This window comes from Myodes glareolus, chromosome 20 (genome assembly GCF_982192425.1).
Source record: "Myodes glareolus chromosome 20, mMyoGla1.1, whole genome shotgun sequence".
Classification (NCBI taxonomy): domain Eukaryota; kingdom Metazoa; phylum Chordata; class Mammalia; order Rodentia; family Cricetidae; genus Myodes; species Myodes glareolus.
In genome coordinates this window covers 21105162-21119185 of record NC_142045.1, presented here as the reverse complement: position 1 = coordinate 21119185, position 14024 = coordinate 21105162, and the positions used below count along the sequence as shown (strand labels likewise).

Here is a 14024-nt window from a genome sequence, read left to right as displayed (position 1 = left end):
AGCCTCAAAATTATGAGCTAAACTCCTGGCAGCCTTAAAGAGAGGATTCATTCTTTTATATAACTCTATTGCTCACAAGTCCATTTCCCATAGTTTTACAATGCTTGGTGTGTTCGTAGTTTTTATGAATTTTTTTCAAAAAATGTTTTTAAAGTGGTGAAAATAAAAGATTGATTGCATCTCTGGACTTGCATCAAAATCAGTTATATGCAAAGTAAAATTAGTGATTTGATCCTGTGGCCAAGGGAAATGAGGTACAAGGCCACTGACTAACATTATTAGTGGCAAATCTTTACTGAGAAGCCCAGGCTGAGCGACACACCTACCTGTCCCGGGTGGTCAGACATATCTGGGCACCTAGCAGACTGTGGGCTAGACTGGCCAGGAGTCTCCTTAGGAGTCTCTGACATTTGAGCTTGAAGTGGGAGCAAAACCTTTGTCCTTGTCAGGCCGTAGGCATTCTAAGAATGGGGTGCAAGAGGGGTGGGGTGAAGGGGTAGGGTGTGTGAGAAGATGGCATGGGCCAGGGGGTATGCAGAGGGGGACAGTTGGTTTCTGATTTCAGGAAAGGAAAGAGAATGCTTTGTCTTTTTATATTATTATTTTATTTTTTCAGCAATGGGGATTGAACCTCTTGCCTTGCTCATCTGGTCGAGAGGTCAACAGCTGAGCCAAACATCTGGGAAGAGTGTACTCCCTCTCTTATTGCAAACACAGAACAACAACCCACCTGAAATAAACAGCCTGCTTTGGGCGTGTCTACCAAGATGTAACCAAGGTGTAACATCAGGGGAAAAGACTGTTGTTCTACTGCCAGAGGCTGCCATGTGGAACTCTAGGTTCCTGAAGCTTCAGGGGAGGAGGCGCCTGAGGGCAGAGGCCACCATTCTGACAGGGTGTCACAGAGTCTCTGTGTGAACCCTGCCGGGAGCAGAGTCACGTGGAAAATGCTAGCACAGTGTGCTAAGCTGGGAAGCCTGGTCAAACGGACACAGACTGTGGGCCGACCCTGAGATGCCCGGCACAGAGTGCAGTAATGCCTGTGGACCTCACGCATTTTTATCAATGAGAACTGGGACTATTTGGACACATATCAAGGCTTTTGATACAGTGTCCTCTGTCCTGAAATCCTTTCTCCAAAAAAAAGAAATAAATAAATAAAAAGTAAAACAAGGTTTCAGATAGATAGGAGCCTACCCTCTACTCCTGCTGAAAAAAAGGACATATGTGTGGACTAGTTTGAGTTTTTTGATTCAAATAATGTAAGAATAAAGATGTCCTTATTTATTTATTTATCTATTTATTCATTTTGGTGGTATTTAACGCACTTGAAAATTAGTTTCAAGTCACATTTGAGTTAGAGAATCATCACATATCTTCCTGTGTATTTTATCTTTTGTTTTGATTTTTTTTAAAGACAAGATCTCACCATGTAGCTCCAGCTGTCCTGGAACTCACTATGTAGAGCAGGTGGTCCTTGAACTCACAGAAATCCCCCTGCCTCTGCCTCCCAAGTGCTGCCATTGAAGGTATGTGCCACCATGCCTGGCTCTGTGTATTTTATATAGCCAAAGATACTTCTTACTTCTGGAAATGAAAGGAAATGAGCGTTTCCATCAACCACTGAGAGACCTGTTGCAGAATGAGCTCTCCATGGCTGGGAATTGGACACTTCGACGGGAACCGTGGGCTACACAGCTCTCTGGACTGAGAATCATAGGACTGGCAGGAAGCTCATACTTTCTCAGAGAATCTAAGTACTTCATTCACCAGGTAAAGAAACTTGCTCAGTTGGCCCAGGAGGCATTCTGGCATGGTTGGGAGTCAACCATCAGCACAGCAAAAAAAACAAAACCAAACCACCCTAACTCTCCCCTTTGCGGGCGAGGCCTCACTCACAGGAGCCATGAGCAACTCACTGAGTTCCTGCTAAACCCATCCCCAGCTCAGTTCTTGCACCGTACCTTGAAGAATGCTCCTTATTATCCCCTCGGTGTGATCAGCCAGGAGATCTGCCTTGGCGATGGCAGCCAGGGACAGGTAGTTGGACATGTTCCTGCACAGTTCCTTGCTGCCTCTGTGGAGGAATTTCACCGCAATGGGGACAGCTAAGACCATCAGAGGGGTCCGGTTGTAATTCTGAGGAGATATAAGAAGGGAATAAACAAGTAACTCATTGTTCATTTGCTATCCAGTCACCTCAAAAATATTTGCCGAACTCCTATCAGCTCGTGATAGGAGTTGTGAAATATCAGCTGTGAAAACGCAAGCCCTGCCCTGTTTCCACAGCATGCAGAACCCCCTGGTCTTAGAGGAAGACTTAGGGGTAGTGGATAGCATTAGTTGGTGGTATGACCTGTGAGGTGCAGGGTGCTAAGGAGCACCCACCCGGCCTGGAGGTGTAAAGAAAGACTTCTGGAGGAATGGGTGCCTTATCTGAAACTGAAGGGATGGACTAGGGGAGCTGGGTGATGGTGAGGTAAAGGTTGGGGAAGAAAGAGCCACTGTGGAGGCGCAATGGAGAACACAGTGAACCTAGGAAGCTGTGGGTAATTCAGTGTGGTGTTATGTGTAGGAAAATTGGCAGGAACTGGGAAGGCCAATGGGCCTGGGTATCCGGAGAGGCTGAAGAGGTTGAAACTATCGGGGGCTGAGGGAGGTACAGATCATCAGATGTATATTTGAGGAAAACAATCCAAGGGATATTGACAAGCTTGATATTTATTGTTGAGAATCAATCAAGGAAGGCCAGATGCAGAAAACAGTATTTACACATGAATCCTATTCACTCATAAAAAGAAATAACTCATGTCATTTTCAACAATATGAAAGGAAGTGGAGAGCAGCGTAAAGTGTAGTTAGCTAGAAGACAAAATGCAGATATTACACGTTCTCACGAGCGTAGTTTGAAAGGGTGATCTCATATCAATAGGTGACCTCATCACTTCTGCCCCAGCTAAAGCATCCATTCCTCTAGAGGTCTTTCTTGACATCTTCTGACTGGAAGGGGATTGAAGGAGATCAGATGATGGGTGCCAAAAACATTTGTATAGGACAAGTGCTAATATTTAAAGCATGGCGAGACCAGTGACAGATGTTCAAGGGGCAGGGAACACTGGTTGCCTTGACATCAAGACACATTACATGAATTGACTGAAGCACAGTGCACTCAGGCCTATGGACAGCTACTATGTTCATGAAATGTGCTAAGATTTTAGCTAATGATATTCAAAAGAAAAAATAAATATAAGACTAAAGCCCGAAAGCATTCTAGATTCTAAAATAATTTTCTCTTTTCTTATTCTGTGGCTCACCTTAGGGGTCTCAATTAGTCAATTAGTTGACTAACTAGGAAACAATTATAGATAAATTGTATATATTCATGACCACCATTCCAACCACTTAGGTTTGCTGTAGGCAGAACTGTTTTCTATACAGTGTGTTTGGGAGCTGACTTCATATTGCTATATCGTGTGAAAGGAACTTGTCATTCCAACCATAGGTTATGCTTTCTACCACTTGCAACAGCGTTCTGGGCTTAGGGTAGACCCTCAGTCAACATGGCAGACTGAATAACAAATGAATTAAATGCAATTAGGCTGAGAGATGGCCATTGCCAACCAGCCACATAAACAGGGCAGACATGGTGGCATGTGCTTGTAATCCCAGCACTGGGAAGGTAGACACAGGAGGATGCCCAGGGCTTATTGCCTGTTAGTCTTGTCAAATTGGTGAGATTCATGGACAGTGAGAGGCCCTGTCTCAAAAATTATGGGCACAGCAACATCAACCTCTGGCCTCTACATGCAGATGCCCACATAGACATACAAACGCGCGCGCGCACACACACACACACACACACACACACACGTACACACGCATATAGCACACAAACACAAGCAGGGAGTATGTAAGAAGAAAGAAGATAGTATTCATGCATGGTGGTCCCTGCAAACACAATGCGTTAGAAAAGGCGTGTGACAGAAAACAGACTCTGGCTTCCACTCTGGGCTTTGTCACCCTCTTGCTTGCTGTTCACAGAGATGTCACCCAACTCTCCAGATTACTTGTAACACTGACTGCCATAACATTTTCCCACTGAGCAGTCTCTGATAAATAGGTCTCAGGGCAGACACAATATCAACTGACTGGCAGAAGAAGACTTTTTTGGGCTGCTCAAGGATCAGTGACCTTGGAGAGAAGTAATGACTCTCCTCCAAATAGGGCGTGCACTGAGTAACCGTCTAGGTTCAATCTGATCAGATTATGGGCACTGAGGAGAAGCCTGAGATGGGGGGCAAGGGTAATGGGATAGAAACTTCTACCTCTCCATCAGTAAATATGTCCTTCTTTTTTCTTTAGTAATCAGTTTCCGGGTTTCTGCTGGGGACAGCCACATGATTGCAGACAGCATTCTCCACCTCCTTTGCAATCAGATGTGACCACATGCAAAACCTTAGACAATGAGATAAAGAAGGCTTAATGTGCTCAACCTTTAGGCTGCTATTAGCATGATGTGACTTGCTATTTAAGTCATTTTTCCCATTAAATTTAGATGGAACAGGACTTGGTACCAAGGACTGATGCAACTGTTTATGACTGTGAGTCAGAAACTGTATGTGGTAGAGAGAAAAGAGGAGCCCCCGTATCAGCTCTGGACTGACACTTCTGAATGGTTTGATGCGAGACAAAAATGCCCTGTGTAGTTTAACTGACTGTTCTACTTAGGTCTTTGTTATTGCTGCTGAGTCTGCATCCTGACTAGAACAGTGCTAAGCCTGGATCGTTTTTATTCTGCAAGCATCCTCAGTAGCTTAAAGGAAAAGTTATATTCTTAGACGGTATGGAATATACAAACTCTATAATAATAAAGACCAAAGAAGAAACACGAGGCCAAGATTGCCACTGATTGACAGGAATTCAGAACAACATCAGGACATCTTAGATATAGGGTGGTTAGGTCAAAAAGGACACTGGGTGGGAGAAAAGTATCTCGGCCCTTATGCCAAGCAAAATAAAAATAAATTCCAGGCAATTTTCATATCTAATAGTAAAAAACAAAGTAAAGGTAGAAAAAGAACATATTCAATGTGTTCCCAGTGGTTTTGGGTCAGTGAGCAGTTCCTCATATCTAACTAAAATATCATCTTCAAAAAAAAAAAACAAAAAAACAACGGGGCTGTAAAGTGGATAAGGACTTCTAATCCAGTGACATTCTAAGAGAATGAAAAGTAAATCCGAAGGACACATATGTGTGATCTATGTATTCAACAAAGGTCTAACCAGTACCAGAAAATATACAAGCAAACAAATCAGAAAGAAGAAAGGACACAGCCGAAGGAGAACGTAGACTAAGTGTCCAGCAAGGATAAAGACTGAACATGTCAAGATTTGCTCACTTCCGTTAAAGTTCATTTTGGCCTGGGACTATCTACAAGGTGCCGTCAAGGTAAGACTTCGTCTCTGAAGGAGGCAAAGTTCTCACATCCAGTCTTCAGTTAGTTCTTACGTGGACTAAAACTTGGCGTCAGCACAGGACCGGATATTCTATGCGCCACCTGCTTTAGGATATTGTGAATGACCGTGATGTGCCGTGGTGGCTCCAAGACAGTCAACAGCACATTAACGACAGTGTCCGTGTCAGGAGGAGGAGTCGCCTGTTCACACTGAGCATGTGAGCCACGTAAAGGCGATGTTCTGGGGTAGCTGAGACACTCGGTGAGTTGGGAGCACTGACTTTGGAACACTCATATCTGGGTATTGAGTCCCTATTGCTCCCTATTTGACGGAAACTGTTATTGCTATGATTTCCCTTCTCTCTCCAGGTCTCAGCCTCACTGAGCCTGCACACGCTCCTGCTCTTCTTCTTCTGAGAGTCTACATTATTCCTCTTTGAGGAGCTTTCCAGACTTTCTGCTGAAGACATTTCTGCCCTTGATCTCAAGAGTGATTGAATGTCTCAGCTTGAGAGTGAGCCACATTTCCCTGGTTCAAATGATGAGTCAGGAATAAGTGCTTCACCAAATTTAATTACAGATTCTTTGAAGGGCTCAGTGATTGTAATTTTCCTGCTGGATTCAAGGTATTAAGAGTTTATGGGTGTCACTATCATGTGACCCCAGTAAACAGGAAAAATCCTAAATGACACTTGAGAAAGCATGGGGTCAGAGAGGCAAACAGGGCAAAATCAGGTCCTGTTAATACTTGAGCTCCATGATATAGGGTGCGCTTAGCCCATCTCCATGCCTGTAAACATGCTAATTAAATACCTTTTGCTTAAGCGTTCCTAGTTTCCTAGTCACCAGGAACAAACAAACAAGCAAAATGCCTGATGTGTTTTAACTCATTCCTGTTTTTCATCTACTTTCCAGATACATCAGGACCATGGCCTGCCTTGAGACCTCTCATGGCTTATCTGAATATCTTGATCTATGTCTCCTCCTCTAGCACGTATATACGGGCCTGATTGGGCCTGGCACTCAAAATATACATAGAATTGCTAGAATCTACTAAGGACAACCCACACCAAGAGATTTCTAGAAGACTGACAAGTACTAGTGAAGCCAAGGGACTCATTTACTGCGGGAGACTTTCTTTGGTCAGATCAGAACATCCCTTTCACAATATCAAGGTTCAAAGAAGACAGGCCAGAAACCAGAGTCCTCACTCAACAGCACAAGATCAGGTGAGCTCCGAGAGAGATTGAGATCTATCCCATCAAGAACCTGTTTAAACAGGTTGAGCCTGTTTAAAACAACACGTTTATTCTACAACCATCTGTGATGACCAGCACATTCCATCCACCAAATTCAGTCTCTAATACCTGCTCCGAGTAACACTTGATTGAGTACGTCTACCAAAACAGTGATCCATCTTCCTCTTGCCAGTACACTTCAGACTGTGGGGTTCAGCAAGGTTAACTGACTTTTTCCCACTTTTCTCAACTATGCTACATTGGCTGCTTCTTTGAATTCACATTCGAGTTACGTCCATCGTAGCACTGGATGTTACCCTAACCTCCAGTCTCGTCATGGGCTCTGTTTATAGCCACCCAATCTCTCCATCACTTGGAGGCTTCTGATAGTTAAACTTTCAACAGTTAAACTTGTTCCTATAATGACTGGTCCAAGCCCTACCATTGGGAACATTCCAAAAGGAACACCACGTCAAAGATACTTTTTCCACACTAAGTCTTTTTGTCAAGAATAACTTGAAATAGAAAGGCACATGTCTTCTGCTAGAGGAATAGATCTTCAGGCACTTTTAAATTATTTATTTATTTTTTTAGATGGAGTCTCCCCATGTAGCTCCGGCTGTCCTTGAACTCACTACCTAGACCATGCTGACCTCATGCTGACTTAGACCATATATGACCACATAGATGTGCCTGCCTCATCCTCCCTAACGCTGGGACTAAAGGTGTGCACTATGATCTCAAGCACATTTATGTGTAACGTCAAAACATCAAAGGTGGTGGCAACAGGAAGTGGCGCTTGCTAACTGTGAGCGCAGACAAACACAAGGAAGGATCAGATGAATGGAAATCGTTAGTTTCTGTTTTAAGCTCTGGAGTGAGCTAGCCCTTGGCAGGAGCACTGAAAGAGCGGGCCTTCTGAGCCAATCAGATTGTCTTCTTCTTAAAACAGTTCTGGATGCCTCTGAAGCGTGGATCCAGCAGCTCAAAAGCACAACACCCTCCCCTCAGGCGTATCACTTCATCCCTAAAAAACAAAGCAAACTCCGACACACTCAATTTTTCTGTCTTCTCCCTACTCATATAATTTGGAAATCTCTCAAATGAAACAAGAAGTAAAACATTAAGCAAAGAGTAAACAGTTCATCTAAATTCTAAGCGATCTCCACCAAAAGCACCTGGGCTCAGAACAGTGTCTAGACAGCCCCTACCCTATCAAAAGCCACAGGCACTGCTGACGACAACAGGATGTGAGCAAGGGGCTAGAGGCCAGCATGACATTGACAAAGAATCCCACGGACCTAACAGATAGCAAACAACTCTGCCCCAGCGGCTGAGCTTCCCCTTCAAAGGCAACTCACGCAGTAGAGCTGGGCACCGAAAGGCATTTTATCTTTAGAGTTATTTGGATCACAGGGCGGCTAATGGGATACAGGCAGAAAAAAAAAGTCCTGTGGTCACCATTCTACAAGAAATAAGCCACTTCAAGAGCCGCTGATAATGCCCACAGCCTGTCACAGCGCTTGGCCCTCAGCATAGATGTGAGTGGGCTGGTGTGAATATTATCTTACAAGTTCCGAGCGCAGGGAACAAACGGAGGGCAGGGCAGGGTGGAAATAAAGCTACTCCTGAGGACTGCTGCCCCTCACTGGAGACGCGAAACAAGAGGGCCTTGTTCCACGATGCCAAGGGTTCCATTTCTCAACTTGATTAGCACCATTTGAGCTCTTGGTGGAAACTCCCCTTTTGAAAACGCGCTCTGGGAACCTTTCTGAGGGGTTTAAAACTGGAATGGATACAGCAGAGACGAGATACAGATCTCGGGAACAGGAACAGAGAGGCTCCTCTGCCCCTGGGGATTGACTCCAATTGGAGCCACAGAAAAGTAACAATCTCAAGAGATGTTCAGCTTCATCTATTAAAATAGTGCTCCTCGGATGTTCATGCAGCCTCATCAAGCAGACAGGCAGACTGCATGATTCTTACCGGTGGAGCTCTCTAGAAGTCTAATTGACACCGACATCCGGTTTGCTCAGTGGGTTTCTTGAAAGGTGAGAGAAGGGAGGTCCCCATCCCTCACATTCCATTCTCCTGTCCCAGAACCACATCCAGAAGCCCACTGGAGAGAAGTCTAGTTGCTAAGGAAACCACAGGATCATTACTGCCCCCAAACCCATACATTACATCATTCAGTAGATACTACCTGAGTTCCTGCAGTTTGCCAAGTGCTATTGTAGGTTCTGGGACTACCTTCATGGAGAAACAAAACAAAACAAAGCAAAATATAATTTGTGGAGACTAGAGACAGGCAAAGGATCACCAATGGGTGCAATTATTGAATTAACAGCTTGTTGCAAAGGGTTGAACGGTGGGTTGGACGATGGCTGAGTGGATAAATCATTTGCCACACAAGTGTGAGGACCCTACTGAGGGCTTATCAGACCCGCATGAAAGCTAGGTAGGTGTGGCGCCCTGCCTACACGATCCTTGCACTTGGAGGTGGAGACAGGGGCAAGCCGGTTAGCTCTGGTTTTCTCAAGAGATCCTGCTTCAATTGATAAAGTGAAGAGCCCTGGAGGGAGATGCCTAAGGTCAACCACTCTCACTTGTTTCCCCCGGGCACAGAAAACACACACAGGCAAATAGCAGTAAAAAGAGCATATCTTACAGTATCGAATGGTCTCCTGCAGATGATAATGTCAACTGGAGTTAACGACCATGTGGTGTTTCTTACTTATTTCCTCCGTATTTTTCTTTTTGCTATCTGGTCATTTGTTCATCACAACAAAGCCACAAGGAAATTACTCCTATAATGTGTACTTATAGGACGAAGCAATAAAGACACAAAAATGTTAATTTGTCCAAGAGCACCCTAAGGCTAAATAATAGGGGATTGCTTGTTGAGGAACCTTCTAACTTTATACAACCAGTTTCCCCCATAAGAATTCTGAAGGAAATACTGAGCCATCCTGGGTCCTGTTTCTCAAAGTCTTCACAGGGTACTGACTGGGGAAGCCTACACAAGCAGTAACCAAGTGCAAGCAATGAGGCTAGACATTAGGTCCTTTTACAATGCAGAAAAATACATGCTTCCTGATTTGCGGATTCTTTCTAGTTCCCTTTGTTTTCCTTGTCAGTCATCTTTTATTATTTCCCTCTTCATAGGTCCTCCCAGAGTGTTAGCTGAGAGGAGACAGCAGGTAATGCAAAGCTGATTGACATATGACATCGGGTCTACAAGCAAGCAGTTGAGGGAAAGTGATCACCCTGACTCGGACGATGAGATCAGAATCAGGTACTCCCAGTTCTTTAGAATTTCATTCTAGTACGTTGATGACGATGATAGTTATAATACCCCTGGGCCACGTTTTCATCCTCATCTGCCCTCTCCAAGTTCGTATTTATTTTAGAAAGCAGAATGTCTTGTTTATCTCTCTTCCAGGGGTTCTCCAGGAGATGGGAAATGACTGAATCCATATAGTAACTTGGTCAGAGGAATCTCCTGGTCCTAAGTAAGCTGTGGTTTGAATTTGGGGCTCCACATCATGTGGAGAGCACCTATAGAGAGTTTTGTAATGAAGGTCCTTCTTCATGTTCACCCACCATCACCGGTCTGTAGCATAAAATTTTAACATGTTTATGACCTGGTGGGAATTATCTGGGACCTTGTTTCTGTTGGCCTACAAGACTGTGGATTTATTTGCTAGCTACGGACCGCCATGTTTCCTGATCACTGACTGAACTGTAATTGTTCAAAGTAAGCGCTGCACATGCCCCATCCCCTCGATGTCTCACGGTTTCAGACAGCAGGTGTTGTTGCTCTTAATTTACAAGGGGCAAAGCAGAGTTGTAAAGACATGGCAGGGTAGAGACTTAATGACACGGACCTGCCAATCTCTCACATGTAGAACAGATGGGTATTCACAGCACACAGGAAAATAGACTTAAAGTGAGTTAGACAGGCTGGAGAGACGACTCAGCAGACAGAAGCATTGGCTGTGCAGGCATGAGGGCCTGGGTTCAAACCTCTGGCACCCACATACAGAGCTGACTATAGCTGAATGTGCCTGCAACGCTGATCTTCAGGTTCACTGAGAGACCCTGTGAGAGAGGGTGTGAAGTGAGGGAGAAGAGCGCCCCCTATCCTCCTTTGACCTCCCCAAGCATGCTTTCATGCTTGTTGAGGTATTATTTTGCATTCTTTAAAATATAGCTCACAGGGACTCAGCAGGGACTCAGTAGGTTTTTTTCTCAGTTTATTAGTGAGCCACCTGCTGGCTTACTCTATCCGGGGTTATGGTGTCTTTTTACAGTATCTAAGAGGCACCAAAACTGCCTCTCAGTTCAGAGACATCATGTGTTCACCGTAAGCTGCCAACTCCGTATCACATTGCCTGCTGCTGGCGCAGCAACATACCTGCAAGATGCAGCTCATGATATCAGATGCAATTTTTGCATGTGGAGTATCTTCGTCTTTCCTCGCGGGTCTCAGGTTGTGCTCCAAGCAGGAATCCCACAGTCCCACCAGGGCCCTGGCATGCTTTTCAATGGATTCCGTCTCTCTGATGGCCGTTGTGATCCTTGTGATACAGATTTCAACCACCGCCTGGTCATTATTATTAGTTTGGTAGTCCTATTCAGAAAGAAAACCTTCAAGTTAATAAGCACTCGAGAAAGTTGTCCTTGAAAAGGAAGCTACGCAGCGAGTTGTTTTGAAATGCTGTGTGTTGCTGTGTGCTAAGGAGTGAGGTGGTAAAGCCCTTTACTTCCTCTTGTGGAAGAGGCAGAACATACATCCAAGCCCCTGCTGTCAGTAATAAAATGGAGGGTGACAGCTGGCCAGAGGAGCTGGATCATTAATGTGTGAGCAGGTGACTCTTCAGGCCATTTCAGTTTTTAAGTCTCTCCAAGATAGAAGTTACTTTTTTCAGTGATGTTTTTTTAAGTCAAGTATATGAGAAAAAAAATTCACGTTACTTTGTAATGTTCTCTTATTAGTTCTTTCCCAGACTCCAGTAGAACACAATGTTTCATTTCTTCCTCTTCAACTTAAAGAAGCAACAAACCCCCCCCCCCCCCCCCCCCCCCCCCCCCCCCCCCCCCCCCCCCCCGGTAAGCTTTCCCCACTCAAATTTCCTTCCAGCTTCCTGTCTTAATTACCTCCTAGGCACATCCTCATCTTTATCAAGAAAGAATATAATCCCTGAAAAATTTTAAATGTGAAAAAAACAAACGTGTACAGCAAAAATGCTTATTGCTTTGCGTTGGAAACCGGGTCTGACTAAACACCACCATGGGAGTCTCACAGGGCAGACAACTAGAAGTAGGTGAGCATTCAGAGGCCCCGCACCACCCCGCCCCGTTGGCCGACTGGGAATTCTCACTCCTAACACAGTTTTTACTGTTATAATGAGGTCAATAAACATCTCAGACCTATATCTACACTGTAATCACCTGTAACCCAGATATTTTTTTTCCTCCAGAAGGAGCAACTTTCTGGAGCAAAGGACAGAGATAATTTTGAGGCTCCCACTACAAACTACCAAACTACCTTCCAGAAAGACCTCACTAATTTAAACTCCAGTTGTCTGGGTGAAAATTTAATATCTTCATTGTGCTTTTGCAGGAACAAAGTATTTTTAATTTTTACTAATTTGATCAGTGGAAAACAGTATCTCATTACTGTTTGGTGTTAGGCACTTCCTTGAATGAAAGTAAGGATACATATCTCCGTGTGTTTATTGGCCATTTGTTATTTCCTCCATTGGGAATTGGGCAATGAGTGTCAAGTCTATTTTTCCTTAGTTGACTTCATTTTCCTTTTGATCCTCCTCTGGAACAATATTTTTTTTCCTACTAAGGATATTAAGGCAACACTGGAGTTGTAAGTCTGAACACGCTTCATCGTTCCTTTTCAAAGCTGAGTTCAGACAGTTAAATCAATCAAGCTTTTGAGTTGTGTATTTTTTTCCCTGTTGTATAATAATCTTTTTGTACACTATGAAGATGTATCACTCTGGTGGGTTTAATAAAAAGCTGAACAGTCAAGTTTTAGGAGGATAATACAAGTTATGACAGAAATGGTTTCTGGACTAAGTTCATACCTTGGACGAAGATAGGATAAATAATATAGTTCTTTCTCCAAGTTTGCAAAGAGAAATAAGTTGGACATTGTAAATGTAACTCATACTTGACAGTTGTTCTTATTGTATATAGTTTTATAATGTTAGAGTTAAAACCTTTCCTTTTTATTTAGAAAAAAAGGGGGAAATGTTGTGGATTAATTTTTTGTGCACTGTGACGATGTGTCACTCTGATTGGTTTAATTAAAAGATGAACGGTCCATAGCTAGGCAGGATTTTCAGGGCAGAGAGAACGCTGGGAAGAAGAAGGCAGGGTTGCTAGTCAGATGCCGAGAAAGTAGTAGGTATAGGAGGAGAGGTAACAGCCACAAGTCACGTGGCAGGACATAAATTAATAAAAATACGTTAATTTGAGTTATAAGAGCTAGTTAGAAACAAGTCTAAGTAATTGCCCAAGCTTTCATAATTTATAGTAAGTCTCTGTGTCATGATTTGAGGGATGGCTGGAGGGACAGAAAAATCCACTACATTTGCCTTCTAAAATTAGAAACTTAAATTATTTAAATTTTTGGATTTAAATCTTTAAAGAGTTTTATTTCTATTTTATTTGTGTGAGTGTTCTGCATGCATGCACATCTGTGCAACACACAAGTGCCCGAAGAGGACCGAGAGGGTATCTGACCTCCTAAAACCAGAGTTATAGATAGTTATAATCTGCCACATGGGAGCCGGAATTTAAACCTCAGTCCTCTGGAAGAGCAAGTGCTATTAATGACTGGGCCATTCAGTTCCAAATTTTTATTAATTTAAAAGATAAGGCATAGCTATGGTACTAGAGATGGAGAAAACAAGGTTGAAAGTGCAGAGCAGAGCCCTCTAAGCCCGCTTAGCCCCGTCCCTCAGCCCCCAGTTTCCTTCTCCAGTGGAAACATGTTCCCAGGGCCTGTGTTTTTACAACGTCATCTTCAGCAACTCAGAAACCATCTACCTTCTTTGTGTGTGAATCTTTTAACTGCATTTTACACATAATTTATTTTTAATGTTATTTGTGTGTGTGTGTGTGTGTGTGAAGAGTTTGCCTACATGTATGTCTGTGCAATATTTCTATGCCTGGTGCTCATGGAGGCCAGAGGAGGCACTGCGTTCTCTGGAATTGGAGTCTTGGATGGTTGTGGGCTACCACATGGGTGCTGGGACCTGAACCTGGGTTTTCAGGAAAAGCAGCCAGTGCTCTTAACGTAGCTCCA

At 43.7% G+C, this 14024-nt stretch overlaps 1 protein-coding gene across 2 annotated transcripts in view; it reads right to left on the bottom strand.

The window, feature by feature from the left end:
* Veph1 (ventricular zone expressed PH domain containing 1) overlaps window positions 1-14024 on the bottom strand; it is a 205613-nt gene that overhangs the window by 167651 nt on the left and 23938 nt on the right. For both annotated transcript variants that reach the window (XM_085682474.2, XM_048424730.3), the window contains exons 3-4: window positions 11112-11327; window positions 1965-2139 (exon numbers count right to left, since the gene is read on the bottom strand). In XM_085682474.2, coding sequence (XP_085538600.2) covers window positions 1965-2139; window positions 11112-11327 — 391 coding nt within the window. The remainder of the gene's footprint in view (window positions 1-1964; window positions 2140-11111; window positions 11328-14024) is intronic.